The sequence below is a fragment of the Mandrillus leucophaeus genome, unplaced genomic scaffold (genome assembly GCF_000951045.1).
Source record: "Mandrillus leucophaeus isolate KB7577 unplaced genomic scaffold, Mleu.le_1.0 Scaffold756, whole genome shotgun sequence".
NCBI lineage: Eukaryota > Metazoa > Chordata > Mammalia > Primates > Cercopithecidae > Mandrillus > Mandrillus leucophaeus.
The window spans coordinates 142,139-165,284 of NW_012108208.1; the positions used below are offsets into that span (position 1 = coordinate 142,139).

General features: G+C 35.5%; 2 protein-coding genes across 2 annotated transcripts in view; one reads left to right on the forward strand and one right to left on the reverse strand.

Annotated features, from left to right (window-relative positions):
• The first annotated feature begins 1,991 nt into the window (after nucleotides 1-1,991).
• GIMD1 (GIMAP family P-loop NTPase domain containing 1) lies at nucleotides 1,992-11,131 on the forward strand. The gene is made up of 2 exons (XM_011966311.1): nucleotides 1,992-2,384; nucleotides 10,871-11,131. The coding sequence occupies exons 1-2, from the start codon at nucleotides 1,992-1,994 to the stop codon at nucleotides 11,129-11,131; spliced, it is 654 nt and encodes a 217-aa protein (XP_011821701.1).
• A 9,259-nt stretch (nucleotides 11,132-20,390) lies between these two features.
• AIMP1 (aminoacyl tRNA synthetase complex-interacting multifunctional protein 1) overlaps nucleotides 20,391-23,146 on the reverse strand; it is a 30,663-nt gene continuing 27,907 nt past the window's right edge. Inside the window, 1 exon segment of the mRNA XM_011966313.1 lies at nucleotides 20,391-22,097. Coding sequence (XP_011821703.1) covers nucleotides 21,931-22,097 — 167 coding nt within the window. The 3' untranslated portion in view covers nucleotides 20,391-21,930.

A 23,146-nucleotide genomic window follows, 5' to 3' on the forward strand; every position in this document is an offset into this window, starting at 1 on the left:
AAAAATAAAATTTGAGTTTTCAATAAGAAAATAAAACCCGTGGCTCCAGTGGCGCAATCGGTTAGCGCACGGTACTTATAAGAAAATAAAACCCAAGTTGTTAAGAAAAAAATGTATTTGACTTCAAGTTATAGTTAATTGTACTCCTCTCCTTAAATATACTCTCATTAATTGATATGAAAGCTGCATGTGCCAATATAATCATCCCAGTGGTTTCATAAATTAGGATAAAATAATGCATTTTATTATATGAATATAGCAAAAAGAATTATCTTAAAAAATTTGAACAGTATTATGAACTACATACTGATGTGAAGTCATGATCTAGTTGTAGATCATGAAAAAATTGTAATCATTGCTATAGAATGTCTAATTTCTGTTTAATACCCACCTTGCATTTCTTTATGCTATAAATAAGTTGTTACCTATAAGAAATGCACTAAATAAAAAAATACTAAAAATAGAATGTTTCAGTACCTGTTAAAATTACAAGTCTGTCAGATGTCATAAAATAGTCAGTGCTGATTAGGGGAAGACAACTAATCATTTATTAAGAGGCTATCTGGTAATAGATTAACTAAATAAAATACACACGGTGTCAGTCCCAGAGTGGTACAATAACGCTATCAGAAGGTGAAAGTTCATATGAAAGAACAGCTGTGCCAGGGCATGAGACGTCTTTGTGGAGAAAGCATTTTCAAGACTGGAAAAGGTAAGTGAAATATAGCAAATGGATTGGGATTGCATAATTAATTTTCTAAAAACATTACACCGCTGATTTAGGAGTAAAAAGAAATTCACTGCATCTCACTGCAGTTGACACCACTGAATGAGCTGGGAGAGCTAGTGTGAACTGGGGGAACCTACAAAATGAGTGTCTTTTTATGGAGGTATGAAGCTCCTACAAGGTGTTCATATTAGGGTGCGGGTATAATGGAGTGAGGGACGTTAAAGGACAAGAAGGACCTGCAGTACTTAAAACTGTGTAGTAAAGTTACAAGATATAAGCAAAAATAATAAATGTGCAATATTAAAATGTCTTTATTTCTGAATCAGCAGCGTGGTCAGTTTTAGCAATTGGCAAGTAACTCTGCTTATAAATCTAGTGAAAATGATCAATAACCTTAAAATGCTATAGGGGGCTTATGCTGTGTACAAAGGATCAGCCACTGTACAGGTATTATACATGGAATAGAGTCTCCCGAGATTCTCCTTCCTTCTAACTGAGCTGCCCAATGTGTTAGGCTTGACTTTCTTCGTTAAAGAGCCAACACTAACACTAATGAACCATAGAGATGATTTATTGATTATTTTATAACAGAATTACAAGGAGTTTTTATTTTCACCAATGTTCCCTGGTTGTAAAAAAAAATTTGGTAAACAGAAGTCGTCTTTAACATTATTTATATTTCATAGGAAAGAAGCATTCAGGAAATCGGGAAGGATGATTTTTTGCAGATACCACTTGTGTATTCAGGCAGTAGGTCAGGAAGTGGGAAGATGGGGGATGTTAAAAATGCAAGAAGGGTTGTTTCTTCCACTATTCTATTCTTACTTTTCCAATAGTGAATAACCTTTAAATACTACTGCTAGCTTTGCCCCTGAGCTCAGGAACTTCAACACCTTTTCCTAAACCAACTCATCTATCACATTGATGAGTTAACATATTTCTCCTAAACATGGTTTATATGATCTTCATGTAATTTGGGATTTTTTCCCTTATTTTCTGCAATTACTGTTTCCTAAATATTTCCTTATCTGTATTTGACTTCTCTCCCTTCTCATTGTAAACTACTGATATTATTTCCACATTCCCTTCTGTCACTGGGGCATCTCCGCTTTAGTGGAGCAGTCCTCCTCCATGCTTTAGTCACTACAAATGAAGGGAAAACAAATCCTACTTGGAGTGCAACCAGGCCAGGTAAGAAACCTTACACTGGGGGAATGTAGAAGCCTCATTATGCATGCTATGCCTTTGTTTTCCAACAGCCATGACAGACCCCAACAAGGTAATCATCAACGTGGCCCTCTTTGGCATGACTCAGAGTGGGAAAAGTTCTGCTGGAAACATTCTGCTGGGAAGCACAGACTTTCACAGCAGCTTTGCTCCCTGTTCTGTGACCACATGTTGTAGCCTGGGCCGCAGTTGTCACCTCCATAGCTTCATGCGTCGAGGGGGTCGAGAGGTAACCCTGCAAGTCCAAGTGTTGGACACTCCAGGTTATCCACACAGCACGCTGAGCAAGAAGCATGTGAAACAGGAAGTCAAAGAGGCTCTGGCACATCACTTCGGACAAGAGGGTCTCCACCTTGCACTCCTGGTTCAGAGAGCAGATGTACCTTTCTGTGGGCAGGAAGTAACTGACCCAGTCCAGATGATCCAGGTAATACTAAGATGCAATTGCACTAATGCCATTATTACCTCTTGGAGGGCATTATCCTAATAGTGAAGAACCATGAACTGGTAAAAATAATAATTTAAACAACTAAGTGTTGGTCACCTAGGAATAGTAAAATTATTTGATTTTCCCAAGTCATTTTTATGACTTCCTTCAGAGGAACCCAATCAGTCAGTTTACAACTGGTTCGTAGAAAAAAAAATGAGATATTAAATTTCAGAGGTTAACCAAGCCTCAAACCCTTGGAACAAAAAACCCAAATAAGTTTGCAAAATGTTGTCCCTGGACTGTCTGCATCAGAATCAACTGGGCTGTTTGTTAAAGAAGATTGATCCAAAACGTGCTGAAACAGACTCCCAGGAGTGGAGCCTGCATATCTGCATTTTCATAACTTTCCATGCATTTCTCAAAAACAGTCAGGTCTTAGAACCACTGAACTTAAACGCTGACTTGCATCCATTCAGCATCAAAGGGACAATCTCTTATAGTTGACCAAGAAATGGGTGCTCATTCACTGACTTGGTCATTGAACACTCTACTGAGCATCTGAACAGTGCTTAATGACTGGTAAATGAGACACGAGCCCTTCCTTCAGAAAGTTTACAGTCTAGAAGAGGAAAATTAGATAAACAAATCAGAAAAAGATAACGCATTAAGTGCCAAAGCAGTATAGTGAATGAGAGGGGGCTTCATAAGACTTAAGTCATAGTGAGCATTCAAGGGAGAGTTATGCATTCTTTACAGGAAAACAATTTGGAACTTCAGATTCTTTGCTTGCCTTATCAGCTGTAGCATAAGTGACGGCTCCATTCTAGCTATAAGAAGACCACAGGGACCTCAGGTTGAGCATAAATAACACATGCCACCTTTCCCTGGTGGTCTATTCCTGTTTGTTTGTTTGTTCATTCGTTATAGGTCACTAAGTTGGAGACTTATTCAGCCAGTCTCCAGGAGAGGAGCTGGATAAGAGGCCTGTGCATGACCACAGCTAGGAGATGGAGGGAGTTGGGAGTTTGTGTGTGTATGTGTGTGTGTGTACGTGTGTGTGTGTATGATGTGTGGACTATTACTAACAATTCCTGGAAACTGTTCACTGAGCTGCTCTATTCAATCTGTGGATTTCTTCGTCTGAGTCAATCTAAATATAGCTGCTGGACTTCACTAGTATTACTCAGGAACCTCAATGAGTCACTGAGCTCAGAGACGCCAGGTCTACTAGAAGCTCCACAGTTAAACTTTATACAGAATGGTGATCAGATCTTTTCTGTTCAAGTAGAACTTGTAAAAATGCTGCTCTTCTTTTGGTTCAGTCTCAGCTTATACTGACATAGTCCCTGTGACAGCCCAGAAAGATAGTTACTTTGTTTTAATGAAGATTTTTTTCCCTTCAACTAGAAAAGATACTTCTACCTGACAGATAAACACATTGTTTTTTGGTAACTGTGTATGTCTCTAAAAATGAAAAAAAAAATGCCATATGTATAATCACAAGAAACTAGTGGAAAAATCAGGGTGACAAGAGCATTAAAAAAAAGTCCTCATCATGCAACTCCTGAAAAACCAGGGCCCTGCTATAAAAAAGTAAAGAAGAATAGAAGATGATTGCAATTAAGAAACAATATGGGATCTAAGAAAGCCCAAAACCTCCTCCAAATTGTGAAAGCCTGTATTTCAAACAATGTTTCTGGTAGAAATCAAGTGGTGGGAAGCCTGCATCCATTACATCAGTATAATCTTTAGACAGTTCTTAAACATTCATTTAAACCTATTATTAAGTAAACATTTAGCTGAGGCTATAAATGGATATAATTCAGTAAATTCAGTAAACATATAAACAATTCTTTTTCAAAAGCTACCCTGACTCTCTCCATATGTCTCAATATTTTTCCCTACCATAAACCTATGCTGAGCCCAAAAGGTTCTTATAAATGATATACATTTTGAAAATAAGTTTTACTAGTTTTAGGATATAGGAGAATAATATCTGTGAGGCTTTTTATACATGTGAACTCAATTCCTACATGTCTTTGGTCTTTTAAAACAATGTTTGGCATATAGTCTTCTCTTACAGCTGCCTTCCAAATCAGTGTGCAATTCAGGAATTGAAGGCAACGAGGAGATGAGCTACGGCAAAGCTCAGATCCCAAATATTTCTTTCTGGAATAAATAACTTGTCTCTCAAGAAAATCAGCAGCCAAGGTTTAATAATCTTGAGTGGCCTATGATCCCTGGGAGCACTGCAGACCTATTCCTGGGTTCTGCTACAGTCTTTAATTGATGGTCACTTAAGCACAGGCTGGCTGTTTATGATCTTCCTGAAGGTGCCTCAGATGCTGGTGGCAGCCATCTGTATGTGCTCACAGACTGGAAGCAGTTGCAGAATGTCTGAATATTCAACAGGACCAGCAGCTGTTAGGAAGGAGCAAGAAGCTGTTAGGTCCTCAGGTTTCAGGCACATTGTGGATTTCTTTTTCTTCCTGGCTGATGCAAAATGGAGAATGGAGTGCCTGCCTTCTTTCTTTTACCCCTTTGCAGGGGCACTAACTGGTTCTGTGGAAAGAGTCTACCAAGCTAGAGTCAGAGAAGTAGCTTCTTCTTTCCCGTGCCTCCCTGCTGTCTCTTTAAATATCTTCCCCAATTTGTACTTTAATATTTTGCAGAGGAGTTATATGCTGCCGGCTGTGACGATGGTAACATTTTCCCCAAATGATCCCTTTTTCTTTATTTTTGTTAGGCCTGTATTAATTTACAGTAAATGATGGAGATATCAGTGAGTCATATCCCCAAAATTGAGAAATAGAAGGAAGAATTTATTTGAATGTTATCTGGAATCTCATTTAAATGTTTACAAACCCACAAATAATGAATCAGAGACGATATAATATAGTCACCTCAAGGAAAGAGCTAGCATACAGCCAAGCTGCACTAGGAATTGAGCCTAGGTATTGCCTACAGTCCATTTCCCCCCCACTATTATGGTATTATGTATTATTACTGTGTACAAGCAAGTTTCAAGCATGTACTTTTATTTCATAATCAACAACTGAACTGTTGATGTTGCAGACGAATGTGTTTACAAAAAGCTCAGAAAAGCCAATTCAGAGCCTGAAAATACTAAATTAAGATTATGGGTTTAGTTGTTAGAATTTAGTTTTAAAACAGGCCTAATTACTTTATAGCTGTATGACTATAAATGTTACTAAAACTTTCTTGGTTTCAGTTCCTTACTTGTAATATGGAGATAATTTTATGTATGTTAAAGAGTTCTGAGCATTATATTTAATAAATACATCATGCTCAGCATTGCACCTGCTTACAGAAGGTCACAGAAAATGGTAAAGTATTACTAGTATTGTTATTGTTATGATCACTACCAAGATTGTGAATGAGCACTCATTCAAATGAACTACTATATACGGGCAAGATAGCATAGAGATTAAGAGATGGGTTCTAAAGTATTCAAGTCTTAGCTACTTATTTGCTTTGTGATCTTGGGCAAGTAACTTCTCTAAACTTCATTGGTAAGCTGAGAAAGACAGTAATGTGTACTTCATTGGGTTACTTGTGGGATTAATACCCTATTAACAGTAAATGATATAGCTTAGGCACAGACACGTGGCAAGTGCACAGCAAATAGCTCTGGTCATTATTATTTTATTGTTAGTATTTGTCTTATCCTAAAATTAGGAAATGGTGTTTTTTCGGTTTATCCTGGTAGACTTCAGAAGAAAATAGAGTAAAATCAAGTTTACATGGTCCTGATTTATAACCATAAGAAGTAACATTTTTATTAATTTAGAAAAAAATCTGGAAAAATCCTCACTGGCTTAGTATGGTTAAACTGAAAAGCCCCAATTTAGTGGGAAAGACAGGGGACCTTGGTTCCAGGTCCAAACTTGCCAGTCATCAGTCCTATGACTTTGGCCAAGTCATTTGACACCACAAGTCCTCAATACCCTCATCTGTAAAAAGAGGCAGTTTATACAGATGATCTCTGAGGTTGAATATTCTCTGGATCTGACCTAATGAGAAATTATCATTCAGCTTTGGCTGTCTGAAAAGGAACATGTAATGTTTTAAGTGGGGTGAGAGTAAGGGAATAGTATAAAGTATTAAAAAAAGTGGTCCTTATTGTCCTCCTGTTCCATGATAATTTTTTTCTCAGTTGATGTCATAGTTGGCTTTTCTTTTTTTTTTTTTTTTTAGTTTCCCCCTAAAAAGTCCAGATGCTATGATTTCATCAACCACAAACAAATGGGGCAGGGCTGGTGAGGTCCTGGGAAAATGAACGTAGTTCCTGGATAACAAAGTTTATATCCTAACCAGTTGTCCCAAAAGGACTAAATGGACTCATACCCATTAGCGCTCAGAAAGCAAACAATTCATGATTGATTGTAAAATTTTCATCTAGCTTGGTACTATATTTAAATTATTAACACCAGATAACTTACATTAACTTATCTTGCTTTTGGATTTTTACGTGAGGTATCAATCAACTGTAATTATTCTTTCTCTGGGTCCATAGAGAACATGTTTGGCCACTAACATGAAGACTATTCAGCAAGCAACACTACTTTCAAATACTCAACTATTTTCTGGACAAAATTGACTTAAAGATTTTAAGCTAAATCAACCACTCTCTTCTGGTTTTGGCAGTAATTCAAAAGTGTAATTTCTCTCACAGTTTAAGATATGAGCATCCTTTCGTAAATAATTATAAATATGTAAAAACTTCCCAGTGGCTGAACACATGGACTTTAAAGTGGCATGGAGCTTACAAATCTATTTTCCTTAGGTGCTTTTACTCATTTTCTCTGAATAAGAGTGTGGTTTAAATTACGGGAAATGTCTGGTGGAGACCAAAAGGGAACATGTTAATGTTACAATACAGAAAAACAGGAACAAAAGAAATACTACGAAAGTTAAACCTTTTACTTCATTAAGTACTAACCTAGAAAGAAAATAATTCTGTGTTGTGATATATAACTCAAGAAAGGACTGTTTATGCAAAATAGTTTATTTAACGTGCACTTTTATTGTAGCAATGCTATATTTCAAAAATATTTAAGGAGGCAAATACCTTATCCATTAAGTCACTGGGGCTCAAAAATATTTAATAACAAGTCCACACATCAGCCAATATATATCTAAGGGTAAGTTTAGGATGGCTCTCAAGGAGTTAAGAGCAGTAGCTATTTAATAATTTGCATGAAAACATTTTGATATTTGACAATCAGTGTGACCATATTCATAATGTACTTGGTGAATATCAGGTCTGGCTCTAAATTTGATAAACTTTCAGAGATAAGAGTGATTGAAGATCAATAGCTGTACTTGTTTAGAAATAAAATCTTAATGCTGTACAATCTCAATCATGCTTGATTACATTAATTACTTTGTTAATTCCTATGTATTTTTTAAGAATCTGGTCACTGCATCATCACATGCAAGGCACTTTGTCTGATCTTTCCTTTTTACGCCTACTTCCCACCTCCACCGCAAAATGGGCAAAATGCTCACCTCTATAGTACTAACATAATTTCTATCAGATTTGCAATTGAAACAAATTCAAAGTATTTCTTCCCTGTCTGTCTCCCTTTCTAAGTTAATTCAGCACACAAAAATCTCCACTAAATGTAAACAGAATATGTCTGTCTTGTTTCACACCCGTCCCTACCACGTAGAACATGCCTACAACAAAGTAGACCCTCAATAAATATTTGCAAAAGGAATAAATCATCTAAAGTGCTTTATAAAATTCAAATTCCAGGATCTAGCCCTAATGGTTCTAATGCATTTTTAGAAAGCCTCACAGGTGATTCTGATGCAAATGATTCAGGGATCACTGTATTCCCAGAGCCCAGATCTAATATACTTAGTACTGTATTAATTTTTGTAGTCACTTGCATTAGTTTGCTAGGGTTGCTGTAACAAAGTACCACAATATCGGTATTTACTGTCTTTCAGTTCTGGAGGCTAGAAGGCTGAAATCAAGGTGTTGTCAGGGTTGGCTCCTTCTGAGGACTGTGAGAGATCTGTTCCAGGCTTCCTTCTTTGGCTTGTACATGGCTATCTTCATGTACGAATGGCACTCTCCTGGGACTTGTGTCTTTGCCCAAGTTTCCCTTTTTTATAAGGACACCAATCATACTAGACAGGGACTCACCCTAATGACCTTAGCTTAATAAATTATGTTTGCAATGACTCTATTTCCAAATAAGATCACATTCGGAAGAACTAGGGATCAGAATTTCAACACATGAGTTTGGGGGAGGATGCAATTCAACCCATAACATCACTGTTCATTTACTTTGCAACTCTGTGACTCCTCTTCCAGCGGAGATCTGTTACAGTATACTGAATATACAACAAACTCTAAAGAGGTCTGCTAATTTTGCTATGTTACCATTAGGCAAAATGGGATGTTAACATTATATGAATACTAATTTTTTAAACAATTATTTTTTAATGTTTAGAATCTTTCTATTACAATAATTATTCCCTAACATACTGATCGTGAAACTTTAAGCAGGGTATTTTTAGGAGGAATAGAAATATGCAGTTATTCTATGGTGAGTATACGTAGACAAATTTTGAACAGATATGATGAAAAATTTTGTGCCTATTCCTTGAAAGAGTCCCTCTGAAGAGAAAATAGAAAGTCTAGACTACAGGCAAATTCGTGGTGATAAACTGCAAAAGAAAAAAAAAAAGAAGAAGAAGTAGTTTTACAAAGATTAATTATACTTCAAAACCAAACCCTGAAAAGAAATAAATAGAACCCTAAGCCTTCTATTTGAGATGATAATGAGGGTCTAAATTCCAAATTAATTTAACAGATGTTTACTGAGAATTTACAATGTGCTGAAAGCTTTGATTGATATGGAAAGACATGAATCTTGCCTTCAAAGAGTTCACTATGAAGTTGTAAAAACTGATGTATAAATAAATGACTCTGATAAAAGCCAGACTGTATCAGTTGTAATTGGTAACCATGATTGTGATGTTTCTAATTTTAAATGTTTTGTCCCATAGTTCTCATGAGTATTTTCATGTTAGATTTACATATCCAGATTCCTTCCTTCCTTACTCCCGATTGCCTGCCTTCTTGCCTGCCTTCCTTCCTTCCTTTCTCCTTTCTTCCTTTTCTGTTTTCTTACTTATTTCATTCTTTTTGCCTTTCTTTTCAATTTTTCAATATTATAAATTCTAATCCTGTATTTTTTATGTACATTGAAAATGATTTCCCAGACTGTCTTTCAATATTTTCAATAATTTTTGAAAACTAGGGTTCATGTTAATACATATAACTCAAAGTCTGTAAGTCAGTTTGCCAACATCATAATGGAGATAATAATAGTATCTCCCACAAAGAATTGCATTAAGCTTCAAATGAGGTAAAGCATGTAAAGTGCTTAGCATAATATCTGGCACTAAATGTTAGTTTTTCTCCCTTCTTTCTTTCTTCTGATTATTAGAAGTTTTGGTGTTTCTTATTATGTTTATTCCTAGGCATTTTGTATTTTTCTTGCTATAAACTGGTAGTAGTTTTGGAAATATTTTGGTAAGAGTATGATTCGGAATGGAGGGAATGCTATTTTGTTGTCACGTTGTGATTTCATATAACTTTGGAAATATCCAAAAAAGTTCAAGGGTTATTTCTAGATGCTTTTCATATTACATGAACAATTTGCCACATGCTGTTACTTCTGCTTTATATCAGCTTATATTCACTAATCAAACAAGAATTTATTACATAACCAGCTTCCACATATTACTAAAACAAAGGAACGCCACTCTTCAGTGTTTTTCAACCACGTTAGAGGAAGTCATCAGATAAATTGTGTTCCATTTTAAGCATGTGAATTCAGGAAGATGAGAATCATAGTAATAATATTTTGTGGTTCTTCCAAATCACCAAATGTATTTTTATCTTAGCTTTTCCATTACATGTCACCTGATTAATCAATAGATTCTTAACAGATTATGTAATTTCATATCTTTAGTAGATGCTTGTAATGATAATGATAACATATTTCTACAAAAAGTAAAAGATAAAACAATTCCCTTGACCAAGGTCCTCTGACTTAAATTCAGTGGCTTTAATGGAGTCAGGTAGTCAGACAAGTATAAGTGGAGCCAGATAGTCAGACAAGTATAAATGATTACTGAATGTTGAAAAATCTATGCAGCAATGCAGTTTTGAGGTTGTGTATATATCAATTATCATAGCAAAATAACAGAGAGAATTTAATTATCTGTTTAATCCTGCCTTTTTCAGAAAGTCAAGCCCTTTCCCTCCATTTGCTTACAATACTTGACCCTGTCTTCATTTCCTACTTCGTATATCAGCTTTCAGAAACATAATAATATGGATCTGCTGGCTATCTATATTGGACCATAATAAATCCTTTGCTCATGTTTGAGGAATATAGTTCAAGTTCAATAGCTATTTAACTTCTCTCTTTCAGGAACTTCTTGGGCATGCTTGGATGAATTACACAGCCATTCTTTTTACCCATGCAGAAAAAATAGAAGAGGCTGGGTTTACTGAAGATAAATATGTACATGAGGCCTCTGATACCCTGATAACACTGCTAAATTCTATTCAGCACAAATATATTTTCCAGTATAAAAAAGGAAAATCACTCAATGAACAACGAATGAAAATCTTAGAAAGAATCATGGAATTTATAAAAAAGAATTGTTACCAAGTTCTTACCTTTAAATGAAATTTAGGTGAAAGGAACGGAGCATTGGGTATCGGAGTCAGAAGCCTAGCTACAAAGAATGCCTTTATTGACATGAATGTGAACCATAAGTATTCTGATATGCTGCTGGTGAGAGTGTACATTGGTATAACCACTTGGAAAACTGGAAGCTAAAAAAAAATCAATGATTCAAGATTTCTAATGCAAATCCCATGACATAGCAATTACACTCCTGAATATATATCCAACATAAATGTGTATATTTGTGTACTAGAAGACACGTAGGTACAATAATGTTCATGGAACTACTATTCAAAAGCGAAACATACAGAGTATTCAAATGTCTATTAATAGTAGAATGGTTAAGTAAGTTGTGGTACGTTCCCACAGTGGGATATTAGAATAAGCAAGCTCAACTCTATGTAACAATACCAGTGAATTGCTCAAACACAATGTTGAAAAATAAGCTAGACATAAAAGAGTACATACTCCATGATTCCGTGTGCAGGAAGTTCAAAAACAGTAAAACAATTGTAATCTAAACTACTCTGATGGTAGAAGTGCTGGAAATCGGGAGAGTGGTTAACCCTAGGGAGGGGATTGTGAATGAAAGGTTACACTTGGTGTGGCTTCTGAGATTCTGGTCATGTTCTTTTGTTCTCTTGATTTGGAGCCTGGTTTCACAGGATTTGTTCACTTTGTGAAAATGCAACAACAAACACTTGTGATTTATAAACTACTTGTATATGGTATATTTAAATAAAAGTCAAAAATAATTAGTTATTATCCATTAAAAAGGAACTAGCTTGACTGCTTACTTACTGCCAGAAAAAAAAAAAAATTGTTTAAACTTGTCAGAGTCTGTTTCCTTCTTTGGAATACCTACTCATAGTTATTGTAATGATTAAACACCCTGGCACATGGTAGTTGCTTAAAATATGTTAATTTTCTTTTCCACTTCCTTGTAACCTGTGGTTTCTATTTCAGTTTGGAAACATTTGGTAAAAACTCAGAGCAAGCCCTTTTGCAAAAATGAGTATAACAATTGTGATAATTGACTATGAATAAAGCCTTGACTAAAGACCTTCTACCTTTGAAGGTTGGCCACTATGGTTTAGTGGAGAGCTTCAGGATGGTCCCAATGGTAGCAGTGAAAATTGAAGGAAAATAATTCTAATCAGTCATATGAGTGAAGTTCACCAGCAAGTCAAAATCAGATCACTTTCATAAATATTTGTATACAAACTTCATAATTTATAAAATTCTTTCACAAAGATAGTTCCCAATTTACAAACAGTTTGTTTTTATAATCTAATTTATAAGGGTTTTTTTTGTTTGTTTTTTTGGTGTACAATATACTGGATTTGGATTTTCCATTAGAAAAAGGATTACAGCTGGTGGTTATTCTCCCAGAATAGTCTTCAAAAGCCTACTTCAATGCACAACATTACGTGAACTCCAGTACATGTTTGAATTTGTGCTAGATTTATACAGTGTTTCTATAGGAAAGCATAATACAGATTCCAACTTAAAACAATATCTCACTTATTTCTTTGCATGACCTCTTTCTCCTATGCTGTGGGCCCTGGACTGAGAAGTAGGAGACTCAACAATGGTGCAGAGTTTGGAAGTGCAGTGAGAACTGACACTGCCCCATGGGTTGGGGGGGCTTGGGACAGAGAAAGAGACTTGATGCTAAGAAGTTGAAACCATGGTGACTGCTGGAGAAAAGGAGGATGGAAAAGAATTCAGGTGTTAAGTTCTTCATATGCTTCATTTATGTGTTGTCAGTTAACTTTTCTAGAACACAAATACTAGTTCATTTCAGGAAATATATATGGTGCAGAACATTAAGGATTTAAGCTCTGTGAGGCTGGCCTGATATTGATGATTAATAGAGAGGAGCTTTTAGTCACAGAAATGTGATGTTCTTCCCTGAATTATTTATTTTTATATTTGCATATACAGTATCACCCCTTATCTGTGATTTCACTTTCTGTAGTTTCAGTTACCTGTGGTCAATTGCAATCTGAAAATATTACATACAATAAGGTATCTTAAGAGAGAGACCACATTCACATAACTTTTATTACAGTATATTGTTATAATTATTCTAGTTTATTATTAGTTATGTTGCCAATCTCCTACTGTGTCTAATTTACAAACTAAACTTTATAACAGGAATGTACATATAGGAAAACATAGTATGTTTAGGGCTCAGTACTCTCCTTGGCTTCAGGCATCCATTAGGGCCTTGGAATATATTCCCTCTGGATAAGGTATTCCTACTGTGTATGCGTGTGTGTATATACACACACATCCATTTTCACATCAGTGCTTAAATGTGGTAATATTACATACTTTATTTTCTTTTAGCAGTCTTATGTGGCTTTTTTTGCTTTGCCTTTACCTCTCTCCTCTTCTCCATGCAAATCTGCCCATTACAGATAACCGATGCCAACCAAAAGCCTGGTGTCCATTGTTTCTATTTTTCTTCATGTCCGGATAATCACCCCCACACAGCACATATAAACACATAAAAATATATAGGACTTTTCTACTTAAAAACAAGTTTTCATATTATACTCTTCATAATATATTTTTGTTTAGGTTTAACACTGTTGTAGGACTTTCTCCTCATTTCAGCTAAAAACTGGGTTCTTGTCACACGACCAAGAGAGATTAGGCTCATGGACACATAGAAGGGTGAGAAAAACGGAATTTATTGGGTGAAAAATGAAAAAAAAAACTCAGCAAAGTGAGAGGGGTTCCTGTTAATGGGCCCCCATCTCACCAATTGAATCCCAGGTTACCAGCTAGTAACAGGAGAGGCCAAGGCTCCTCCTCTCTGCAAACAACAAAAACTTCCCATGGCTCCACCTTGTCCCCTCTATGTGCAGGCCAGTTGGAGATTCTCTGGGAGCCCTTTTTACTTGGCTATCTCAACACTACCTCATTTAAATTTTTCCAAACCTAAAATATAGCCCAAATTCATTCTTTTTAAAGTCTGCAAAAACATTTCACAGTGTTTATGTAAAAATTTATGCAACTGCTCCTCTATTGATGAGCTTTCCAGTTTTCTGTCACCCAAAGCAATGCTCAAGCAACTAGTCTTGTACATATATTTTTAGTTAATACTATTTTTCTGTAAGTTATATTCCCAAGAGTGAGATTTCTGGGTCAAAGTATATATACATTTAATGTATCTTAACAGATTCTTTGCAAAAATATTGTGATAAACTTGATTTCCAACAACATGAGTTGTTTTCTCCCCATCAATAGGTGTTATCATCTTGAACACCTATCGCTAACACCAGTTGAATAAATGTAAAACCACAGCCCACTGTTACTTTATTTGCATTTCCCAACTGGAAAGATTTTATGCGTTTGGAACATTTTTATGTAAGCATTTTGGTAATTTAGACTTAGTCTTTTATGAATTGGATCTTCATATCCTTTGTCCTTTTGTCATTTTTTTTTTTCTATTGGATTACTTTTTGCTTGGCAAATTGGAAGAGCTCTATGTATGTTATAGATATTAACCCTCTGTCTGTCCTCTGAGTAACAATTGTTTTTTCAAATCTATTATTTGTCCTTTAACTTTGTATGGTAAATTTTGTCAAACTGCATTTGTGAAATTTTTTATAGTCATATATTTCTGTGTACATGATATAGCTGGGGTTTTCGTTTTACTTCCTTTCAGATGAGTAACCAGTTTTATTTGTTCTATTTATTAATTCATCCTTTTACTACTTAAATGGTAGGTAGGTAGCTAAAGATAGAGATTGAAACGTATATCCTGGATCTATTTCTGGATCTATCCTGGATTCTTAATCCTATTCTATTTTATTTATATTGTTCTCAATACCAGAGTGATTTAATTATAATAATTTTATATCATTCTTTGATATCTAGGAGGTCAAATTTTTTTCCTTTTTTAAAAATATTTTCTGGTTATACTCAGGTGTTCATTCATGTATGTTCTTAGATTGTTTTTCCTAATTAAAAAAAACATTATTTTGGGGTGTGTGTGTGTGTATGGTAAATGACACCCCACGTTATTAAATCTTCCTTTAATATTTCTCATTATGTTTATTATATTAGCGTATTTATTGTATTTTTTCTTTTCCTTAGTTTTGCAACCTTGATAACATTGGTATTAATTCAGTATTTCCCCTTGATAATTTGGAAGTTCTACTCTAATTCACCTTCATTAAAGATTATTTTCTTGCCCCTGAATTCACATATTTCTCTACTATTGCCTGATGACACAGTATGAACTATTCCCCTTACCAATAATTTCCCACTATTAAAATAAGACTCTTATAATACTTCCATTTCCTCCTTAGTTCTCTTTCTCCTATCCTCCATAGAGAAGTGGACTTTGGAATGCTTTTTCTTTCCCCATATTATTAGATTGTGCTCAGATAGTTAATTATTTAATTCAAGACTCCCCCTTGCAGGTTGCCCCTTTTGTTTCAAGAGTCCTTTCTTATAATTTACATTGCATATCCCCTGGTAGTTTATCATTAGCTCTTTTAATTCAATATACAAATAGTAGAAGGTCCGTATCTTACCACTGTTTTCCTTCCTCTTCATCTTTTCCCATCTTTCTGGTTAGTGTGTTTTCCCAATATACTCTGAATTCTAGCATAATATCCATGAGGCATTAAATTCTAGACATACTCTTCTGTGTACCATTACGCAATAGCAATCCCAGCTTTTCATAGGAATCACCATAGTGGGTGTAGAGAAATATTTTGTTAGTTGGTCCTGGGGATGTTGAATCATGAATGTTAAGGCACTTAAGTGAACGTCTTGCTGCTGTTCTCCATTTGAGGCTGGTTTGTTCAGCTTTTTCTGGATGACAGTGCATGCATATTCATTGAATAAACTCATGTGTTCTGGAGATAAATACAACTTGCAACTGTTGGGGGCTCAAAAGACCATATTCCAAATATGACACGTTGGCATGCTGAGGACTTTGAACTGAAGGAGATTGGAGGAGCTTCAGAAGCAAGGTCTTTCTGTCCTCCTGCCCTCCTATGTTCCACCTCTTTTTCCACTTGAAGAAAGTCACGGAAACCAGAATTCCTCATCCTGAAAGCAAGCCATAAAACTTAGGTCACTCTCTCCCTTCTCCCTTGATGACCCTCATTCCAGAAAGGTCCTGCCCCATACCCGGGGGAGGGCATGCTACAGAGGCCAAGAAGCATCTGGATGGCCTTGCTGGGTTTTCCTGCCTAGTCTATCACAGTTTAGCACTTTCTCTTTTATCCAATTACATTGCTATATGGCTGTCCATTCTTTACCAATCCTAGGCATAAAATAGACAGTTATCTCTGAGTCTTTTGGTCTTCATTTCTGAGGGCTTGTGTATCATGTAAAACTTTGATTAAATGTTCTCGTTATGTTTTTCTCTTGTCTTTTGTTACAGGAATGTCAGCTTTGACTCTTAAGATGGGTAAGGAAAGGTATCACCTCTTTCTGCCCCTGCACATCTAAAAAACCATGAGACTAGGATTACTTTAAGTAAAATAAACGATGTCCAGCAAGTTCATCTTTGATACCCTACCACCTTTCCTATGAGTCTATTATTTGCAATAGTTTCTCATGTCCCTCCAGATGCCTAATCTGTATGCTGTTCTCATCCAGACACCAAAAATCTCTACTAAAGTTTAATTTGAAAGTGCTTTGAATATTTTAGAGGATTGGAAGATAGTGCATCTGATGTTTTTGTGCAGCTAGTGTTAAAGTCTCATTAGTGCATACAATCTGGGGTCATTAGTGATTACCCCTGTAACCTATCAGCTCTGACTCTTGCCAGGCTTTTTCCTCTAGATATATCATCTCAATTAGCATTTTCAAAGACTTCCTTTTTTAAAGCTATGTTTATCTATACTTTTTTAATTAAATTTTTTCTTAGATTTTCTATTCTACTGATTTTCAGATATACTGTACTTCTTTTACATAAAGCTAATGTTTTTACGTGGCATTGCTATTTCCCAGATTCTCACTCAAACTTTGTTTTCAAAACAAGTCTCTTTACAAGTATCTGAAAAGTTCTGTTTTTGTTTTCAATGTATGTGCTGTTTTAAGACAAAAATGTTATCCTTTTATAGGAAAACTGAAAGTTTTAGAAAAAAGTTATTTCTACTGAAATCATTCCCTTTTGCTAAACTTATTGAAAGTGACTTTTAGTTTGCATTTTTCATTAATCTTTTTCAAAGAGAAATACAGTTGTGGTGTTGATTTTGGATGACTCTTGCACTGTTCTTTCCAAATTCCCCAGGTGTGAAAATTTGAGGGGTTTTAAGTGAACCAGTATCAGCCAAATATGCAATCTGATAACCAAAGTGCACGTATATATTGAGTGCGTTTCTCTGCTGGGATGCATGATATTCTAATCAGGCAATTTACGAAAACAAATGTAAAACTTTGTCAGAGCAGCCTTAATACGAAGGTTCATCACATGAATGCCATTGAGGAAATAGGACATTAACAATGGCTGTTTGAACGATTCTGTAGGCATTATGTAGTAATGGGAAGGACAAGAGTAGCTAACGCTTCATTAAAAAGGATTTTTCTTTCTTGCAATTATTGGGTCTCAGGCTTGTTTCTGCTCCTGTTGCTAAGGCCAACAGCCTGCCAGATAGGAAATGATGTTGATGAAGACATAAAATCACACTTACACACATTTTTGTACTTAAACATCTAGAGAATTGGGAATAGTGTGTGTTAGGATAGGTGGAAGTTAGAAAGGAAGGAAAAAAAAAAACCCGAATACATAAGGGTGAAAAAATACAATATACAATAATTAGTTCACACTCTGAAATTCCAGATGGCTCACTTTCACACCAACAATTATTTCATTGTTCTGGGTCCTTCCTCCAAATATTTTTATGGAGTTATACTCCTATGAGTTATCTCTGCCAAGATTTATTCAAAGGAAAAACCATAGCTATACAAAGTGCAATGCATAAGAATGTGTAAGTGACTCTTTCTCATTCCAAGTTGGTACCTGAAGATGATTCAGTTTTGTACAGATGCATATTAGCCATCAGCAACTATCGTTTTCATCATTATTGCAAATTTTGGGGTTATAAGTACTACCAAAATGGAGTACACCTATGTTCCTGTTTTAAATTATCTGTGTATATGGAACTTAGTGACATCTGTATGTTGGCTTTTGGGATGGACTGTCATTACACATTCAGTGCCGTCAATAACAGCACACTATTCAAAGAATCATGGTATATGGCTCTTTAAAAAGGCAAGTGCTACCAGCAGCAGCAGCAGCTTGGTTTTGCCAAGTGAATTCTCCCTATAAATTTGCATAGTAAAAAGAAAAAAAATTGATAAATTCTCTTCGTAACCCCTCCAAAGAGTGTTTAATAATCTCATCTCTCCCTTTAGAATCTCTGAAGTATTCCACTAAAAGAGCTAATCATAAACTACTCAAATTTAGGTATTTTTATGTCACTATTTTTTATCTAGCATAAGCTAAACTTTTCATTCAAATAAAAGAAACCACATGACCATTTAACTAACATGTTAAGAAAGCATGATGTAATGTAGAACACAGGATCAGTAAGAATTGAAAACAATTAAACCAGGTTTCAACTTTGTATGGGCAATTATTTAACTTTTCTGCTGATTCTTTGGGGTAAAATGACTGATCTACCTCATAAGGAGTTAAGAGGTGGATAAAACGCATGAAAAGACTAGTTAGAAGGCAATAACAATCTTAATAGTAATTCTGTAATAAAATCCATGACAGTAGACATGCATTATTAATATATCCCCCTTACATTTGCTAGAGAAGGCATGATTATTCCTTAACTAAAATTTTGGAGGGTAGAGCTTTCTCCACAGGACAGCAAATTTGCAACATTATTGCCTATTGAGTACACTAATTTGCCCTTCCTCGTTCCTTTTATTTGGCATCTTCGTGATAAAGTTGTAATTTTCATACTGTTGGAAAGCACTTAGAATCAGGACTTGTGTCACTATTTATGTAGCTGAAATACATGGCTAATGTTGTATACTTCTGATACTTTTATATTTTAAAAGGACATATCATTTCTCTGAAAAGTTAAGGAGGTATACTCAGGCCATTTTAATGCCCAGTTACAAGAAACAGTGAGGTATTCCCCAACTAAGAATTTTTTTTTTTTTTTTTAGACAGGGTCTCAACTCTGTAGCCTAGTTTGGAGTGCAGTGGTGCAATCACAGCACACTGCAGCCTCGCTCTCCTGGGCTCAAAGTGATCCTCCCACCAAACACTACCTCCTACTGCTGAAATCCTTAAAAACCAGAATACATCAGATGCTGAAGTGTTATGTCCAGTTTGCCAACAATGACATATTTCTTTGTAGATTCTGTAAGAGCTCTCCCATCCCAGCAATACAAATAAAACAGAATTAAGTTTTCTGTGAAAACAAGTACTGAATAGGGCTGAATGGATAACTTGGTCAATGCTTTCATACAACTTGAAAAATCACTCATTAAGTCTCCACTTCTTTCTCTCTTTAGCATGGATTTCTACATTGTAAAGACCTGGGGGAATTATGGAGGGAAGCATGGACATTTGGTATAATTTGGCAAGGCATAATACAGTACTTGAGAAAGAGAAATGTGACATTTTTGCAATGTACTCTTTTGTAGTAAGTCATCATAAATTTCAGCACAAATGAACTACTGATGATGCTACATCATGTGCTTTAACAAAAGACCAGGCTGGGCGCGGTGGCTCACACCTGTAATCCCAGCACTTTGGAAGGCTGAGACAGGTGGATCACGAGGTCAGGAGATCAAGACCATCCTGGCTAACACGGTGAAACCTCGTCTCTACTAAAAATACAAACAAACAAAAAAAATTAGCCGGGCGTGGTGGCAGACGCCTGTAGTCCCAGCTACTCGGGAGGCTGAGGCAGGAGAATGATGGGAACCTGGGAAGCGGAGCTTGCAGTGAGCCTAGATCACGCCACTGCACTCCAGCCTGGACGACAGAGCGAGACTGTCTCAAAAAAAAAAAAAAAAACCCACAAAAAACAAAAGACCAATCGCTTTTATTCTCTCTAGGCTTGATGTATGATTCAATCACCAATTTAGGTTTCACTAACAAATCATTATATAATCTGATCTGGGGTACAGTATTTTCAACATTTTGTTGGGAAAATTTCAACTGCCTAGGTAGTTGAAATATTATTTAAATTATATTAAAGAAATTTAATATAATTGAGAAAAATTCAGAGCAAAAAACTCACACAAGACTCTATCACCAAAAGTATTTATTCCCAAAAGAATGACATATCTTGAGAACAAAGTAACTTTTGCAATTCATTTTGTGCTTAGGTACCAAAAAATGTTAATGATGCTCTGTTCATATTTTTAGAATATCACATTGATAATGGTACTATAATACATCCTGGCCTACTAGAGTTCCATGGATTTAAATAAGTAAAATTTAATTCTGCCTTCTATAACGTGCAGCGTTGTTTTATGGTTGTTGAGTTTTGTGTGAGTGTGTGTATGTATTTGTGTGTGCCTCTCCTTCCTATTGAAGGATTCAGACAGCTATAAAGATAAAATGTTTTGTGTGTGTCTGTGCATGTGTGTATTTTTAAAACAATGTCTATCCTTCTGTCTCCATTGGTGCCAATCTTTTGTTGAACCTGTAAAGGTTAAGGCCCAGATTCTGAAACCCGGTTAAAATCACTAATATTCCTCTGTGAGGCCCCTTCTTAGCTACCAGCTCTCCCCTATCCACACCCTCTCTCTTGCTGACATGTGTGTGTAAGCCCAAATCATCAGTAATCACCTGAAGGCTGATGACCTTTAGGCTCATAAGTCCTCAATTAATTTTTATTGCTCTTACAATATTTGTAAGATGAGTAAGAATAGCTATTTGACACCTTAATATTAAGTATGGTATATGTTAAGTTTTAGGCTATAATTTCTTTTAATATACTGACAGTATGATGATACATGAAAAAGCAAAATATCAGTCTGTAATAAGATATAAATTATCCTTTATTAGGTACCCAAATAATCTTTATAAAGAAGCTAGAATTAAAAAAAAGAAGGATTGCTGCTTTTATGATCAATTTATTAGAAACTACTGTGGCAACTGTTTACAATGTGTTCATTCTTTAGAGCTAGTTGAAACTTATTACTATTATTCTGCTAAATAGAAAAACTTCAAGCCAGTAGGAAATCTCAGTTTTTTTTTTTTTTAATCGCTATTATTGTATTATTAGTCAGGGTTACTCTGGCAGCAAAGCAAAAATGTTCAGATGCCACATCTCCTAGCTTTTATGTTTGGCTTTCAGAATGAGCAGTTGGTCATTATCAATATTATTATAATGTGACCAGTTAATAAGTCTGACAAACATTTTCCAACTTGTCATTTTTGAAAAGGAGAGGATATTTTTGATACGGACACACAATATACAAGAAATCCCAGAGCCTGAAATTTCATGCATCCTGTGCCTACAAATAAGAAACTAAATATTAATCTAGTTAGTTTTCTATGGGTATAAAGAAAAAAAAACTGCTAATCAATATTCCTGCTGAAAAATAAATTATTAGAAAATATAGGCAACTTCCGCTCTCCATTATAAATGATCAAAAACCTAGGTAAAAATCTAGTGTTTCCCCAATCAGTGAAAACAATATATACCAGGTAAATGACTAGTCAAGTCTAGAAGAGAATAACACAAAAATGAGCCATTCATATTTTAGGTACAAGTGACAAATGTATTTCTCTTTATTATTTTTAAGGTTTTTTAAAAATGTCTTTTGGTAGTGGAAGCATTTTATTTGATTCCACTGTTGCTCATGGTTTGAGCCCTACATAATCCCTTCCCTTTCACCTCAAAGGGAACTCCTTTGTATGTAGCCACACACTCATCATTAGTGTGAAGATCCGGCTGGATCTGCTCCCAAATCTTCTTCTTAGGATTCAGCTCCTTGTCGGGCTCTCCTGTGTAGGAGAGAAAAAGCACAAGAAAATTATACAGCTAAAATACAAAAATATTAAAGAGACTGTTCACAGACATTTCCAGTGAATTGTTTTGGCAGCATTTTCTGATTTTTGGACCTAATCAAACTTTTAACATTTACTTTATTTTTATTATGTCAGCAGTTTATATTCTTGATTGGTAAAATAAAATAGTTATTGTTGTTTATGTAAAAGATATTATATTTTACTCATAAATATTTTTATAAGTAATAAAGCTTAATGAATTGTATCCAAATTATCAAAATAATAAAATGGAAGCTACTCACTGATATGGTCTGAGTCCGTATCCCCACCCAAATATTATGTTCAATTATAATCACCAATGTCGGAGGTGGAGCCTGGTGGAGGTGAATGGATTACAGGGGCAGATTTCCTCCTTGGTGCTAGTTTCATGATAGTGAGTTATCCTGAGATCTGGTTGTTTAAAAGTGTGTGGCACTTCCCTGCTCTCTCTCGGTCCTGCTCCTGCCATGTAAGATGCTCGCTCTTGCTCTGACTTGATTTGACTGCCATGAGTAAAATTTCTGAGGCCTCCCCAGAAGCAGATGCTGCCATACTTCCCGTACAGCCTGCTGAACCCTGAGTCAATTAAACCTCTTTTCCTTACAAATTACCTAGCCTCAGATATTTCTTTACAGCAGTACATGAATGGATTAACATACTCATTTTATCATTAAATATAAAGAAAAACTGTGAAGAAAAAAAGTCTTTTGATATGTTATATTTTTACAACTGGTAGAAGCAGCTTATGCTTTACTATGTTTCAAAATACAAAATGAGCAGCTAGATCACTGCTCTAGTGCTTAAAGATTTCTTATCAATACTGGAGATTGGCTTAAATTTTGGGTTTCTCTAGCTAATGATGATAACTACTTTGGATTTCATTTGCTACCCATTCTGTTCGGTGAGATGTAAAGAAACAGAAAGGAGTAGTGAGGAGACAGGGACTAGTATTTTCTAAGCACTAGGAATATATGTTGTTGCCTAAAATTCACATAACTCTGACTAAT

What these genes read in the sequence shown, in the direction of transcription:
- GIMD1 (XM_011966311.1), top strand. Translation starts at nt 1,992, where the DNA reads ATGACAGACCCCAACAAGGTAATCATCAACGTGGCCCTCTTTGGCATG. An exon ending in ACCCAGTCCAGATGATCCAG is followed by an intron (nt 2,385 to 10,870) that starts GTAATACTAAGA and finishes TCTCTCTTTCAG; the next exon opens with GAACTTCTTGGGCATGCTTG.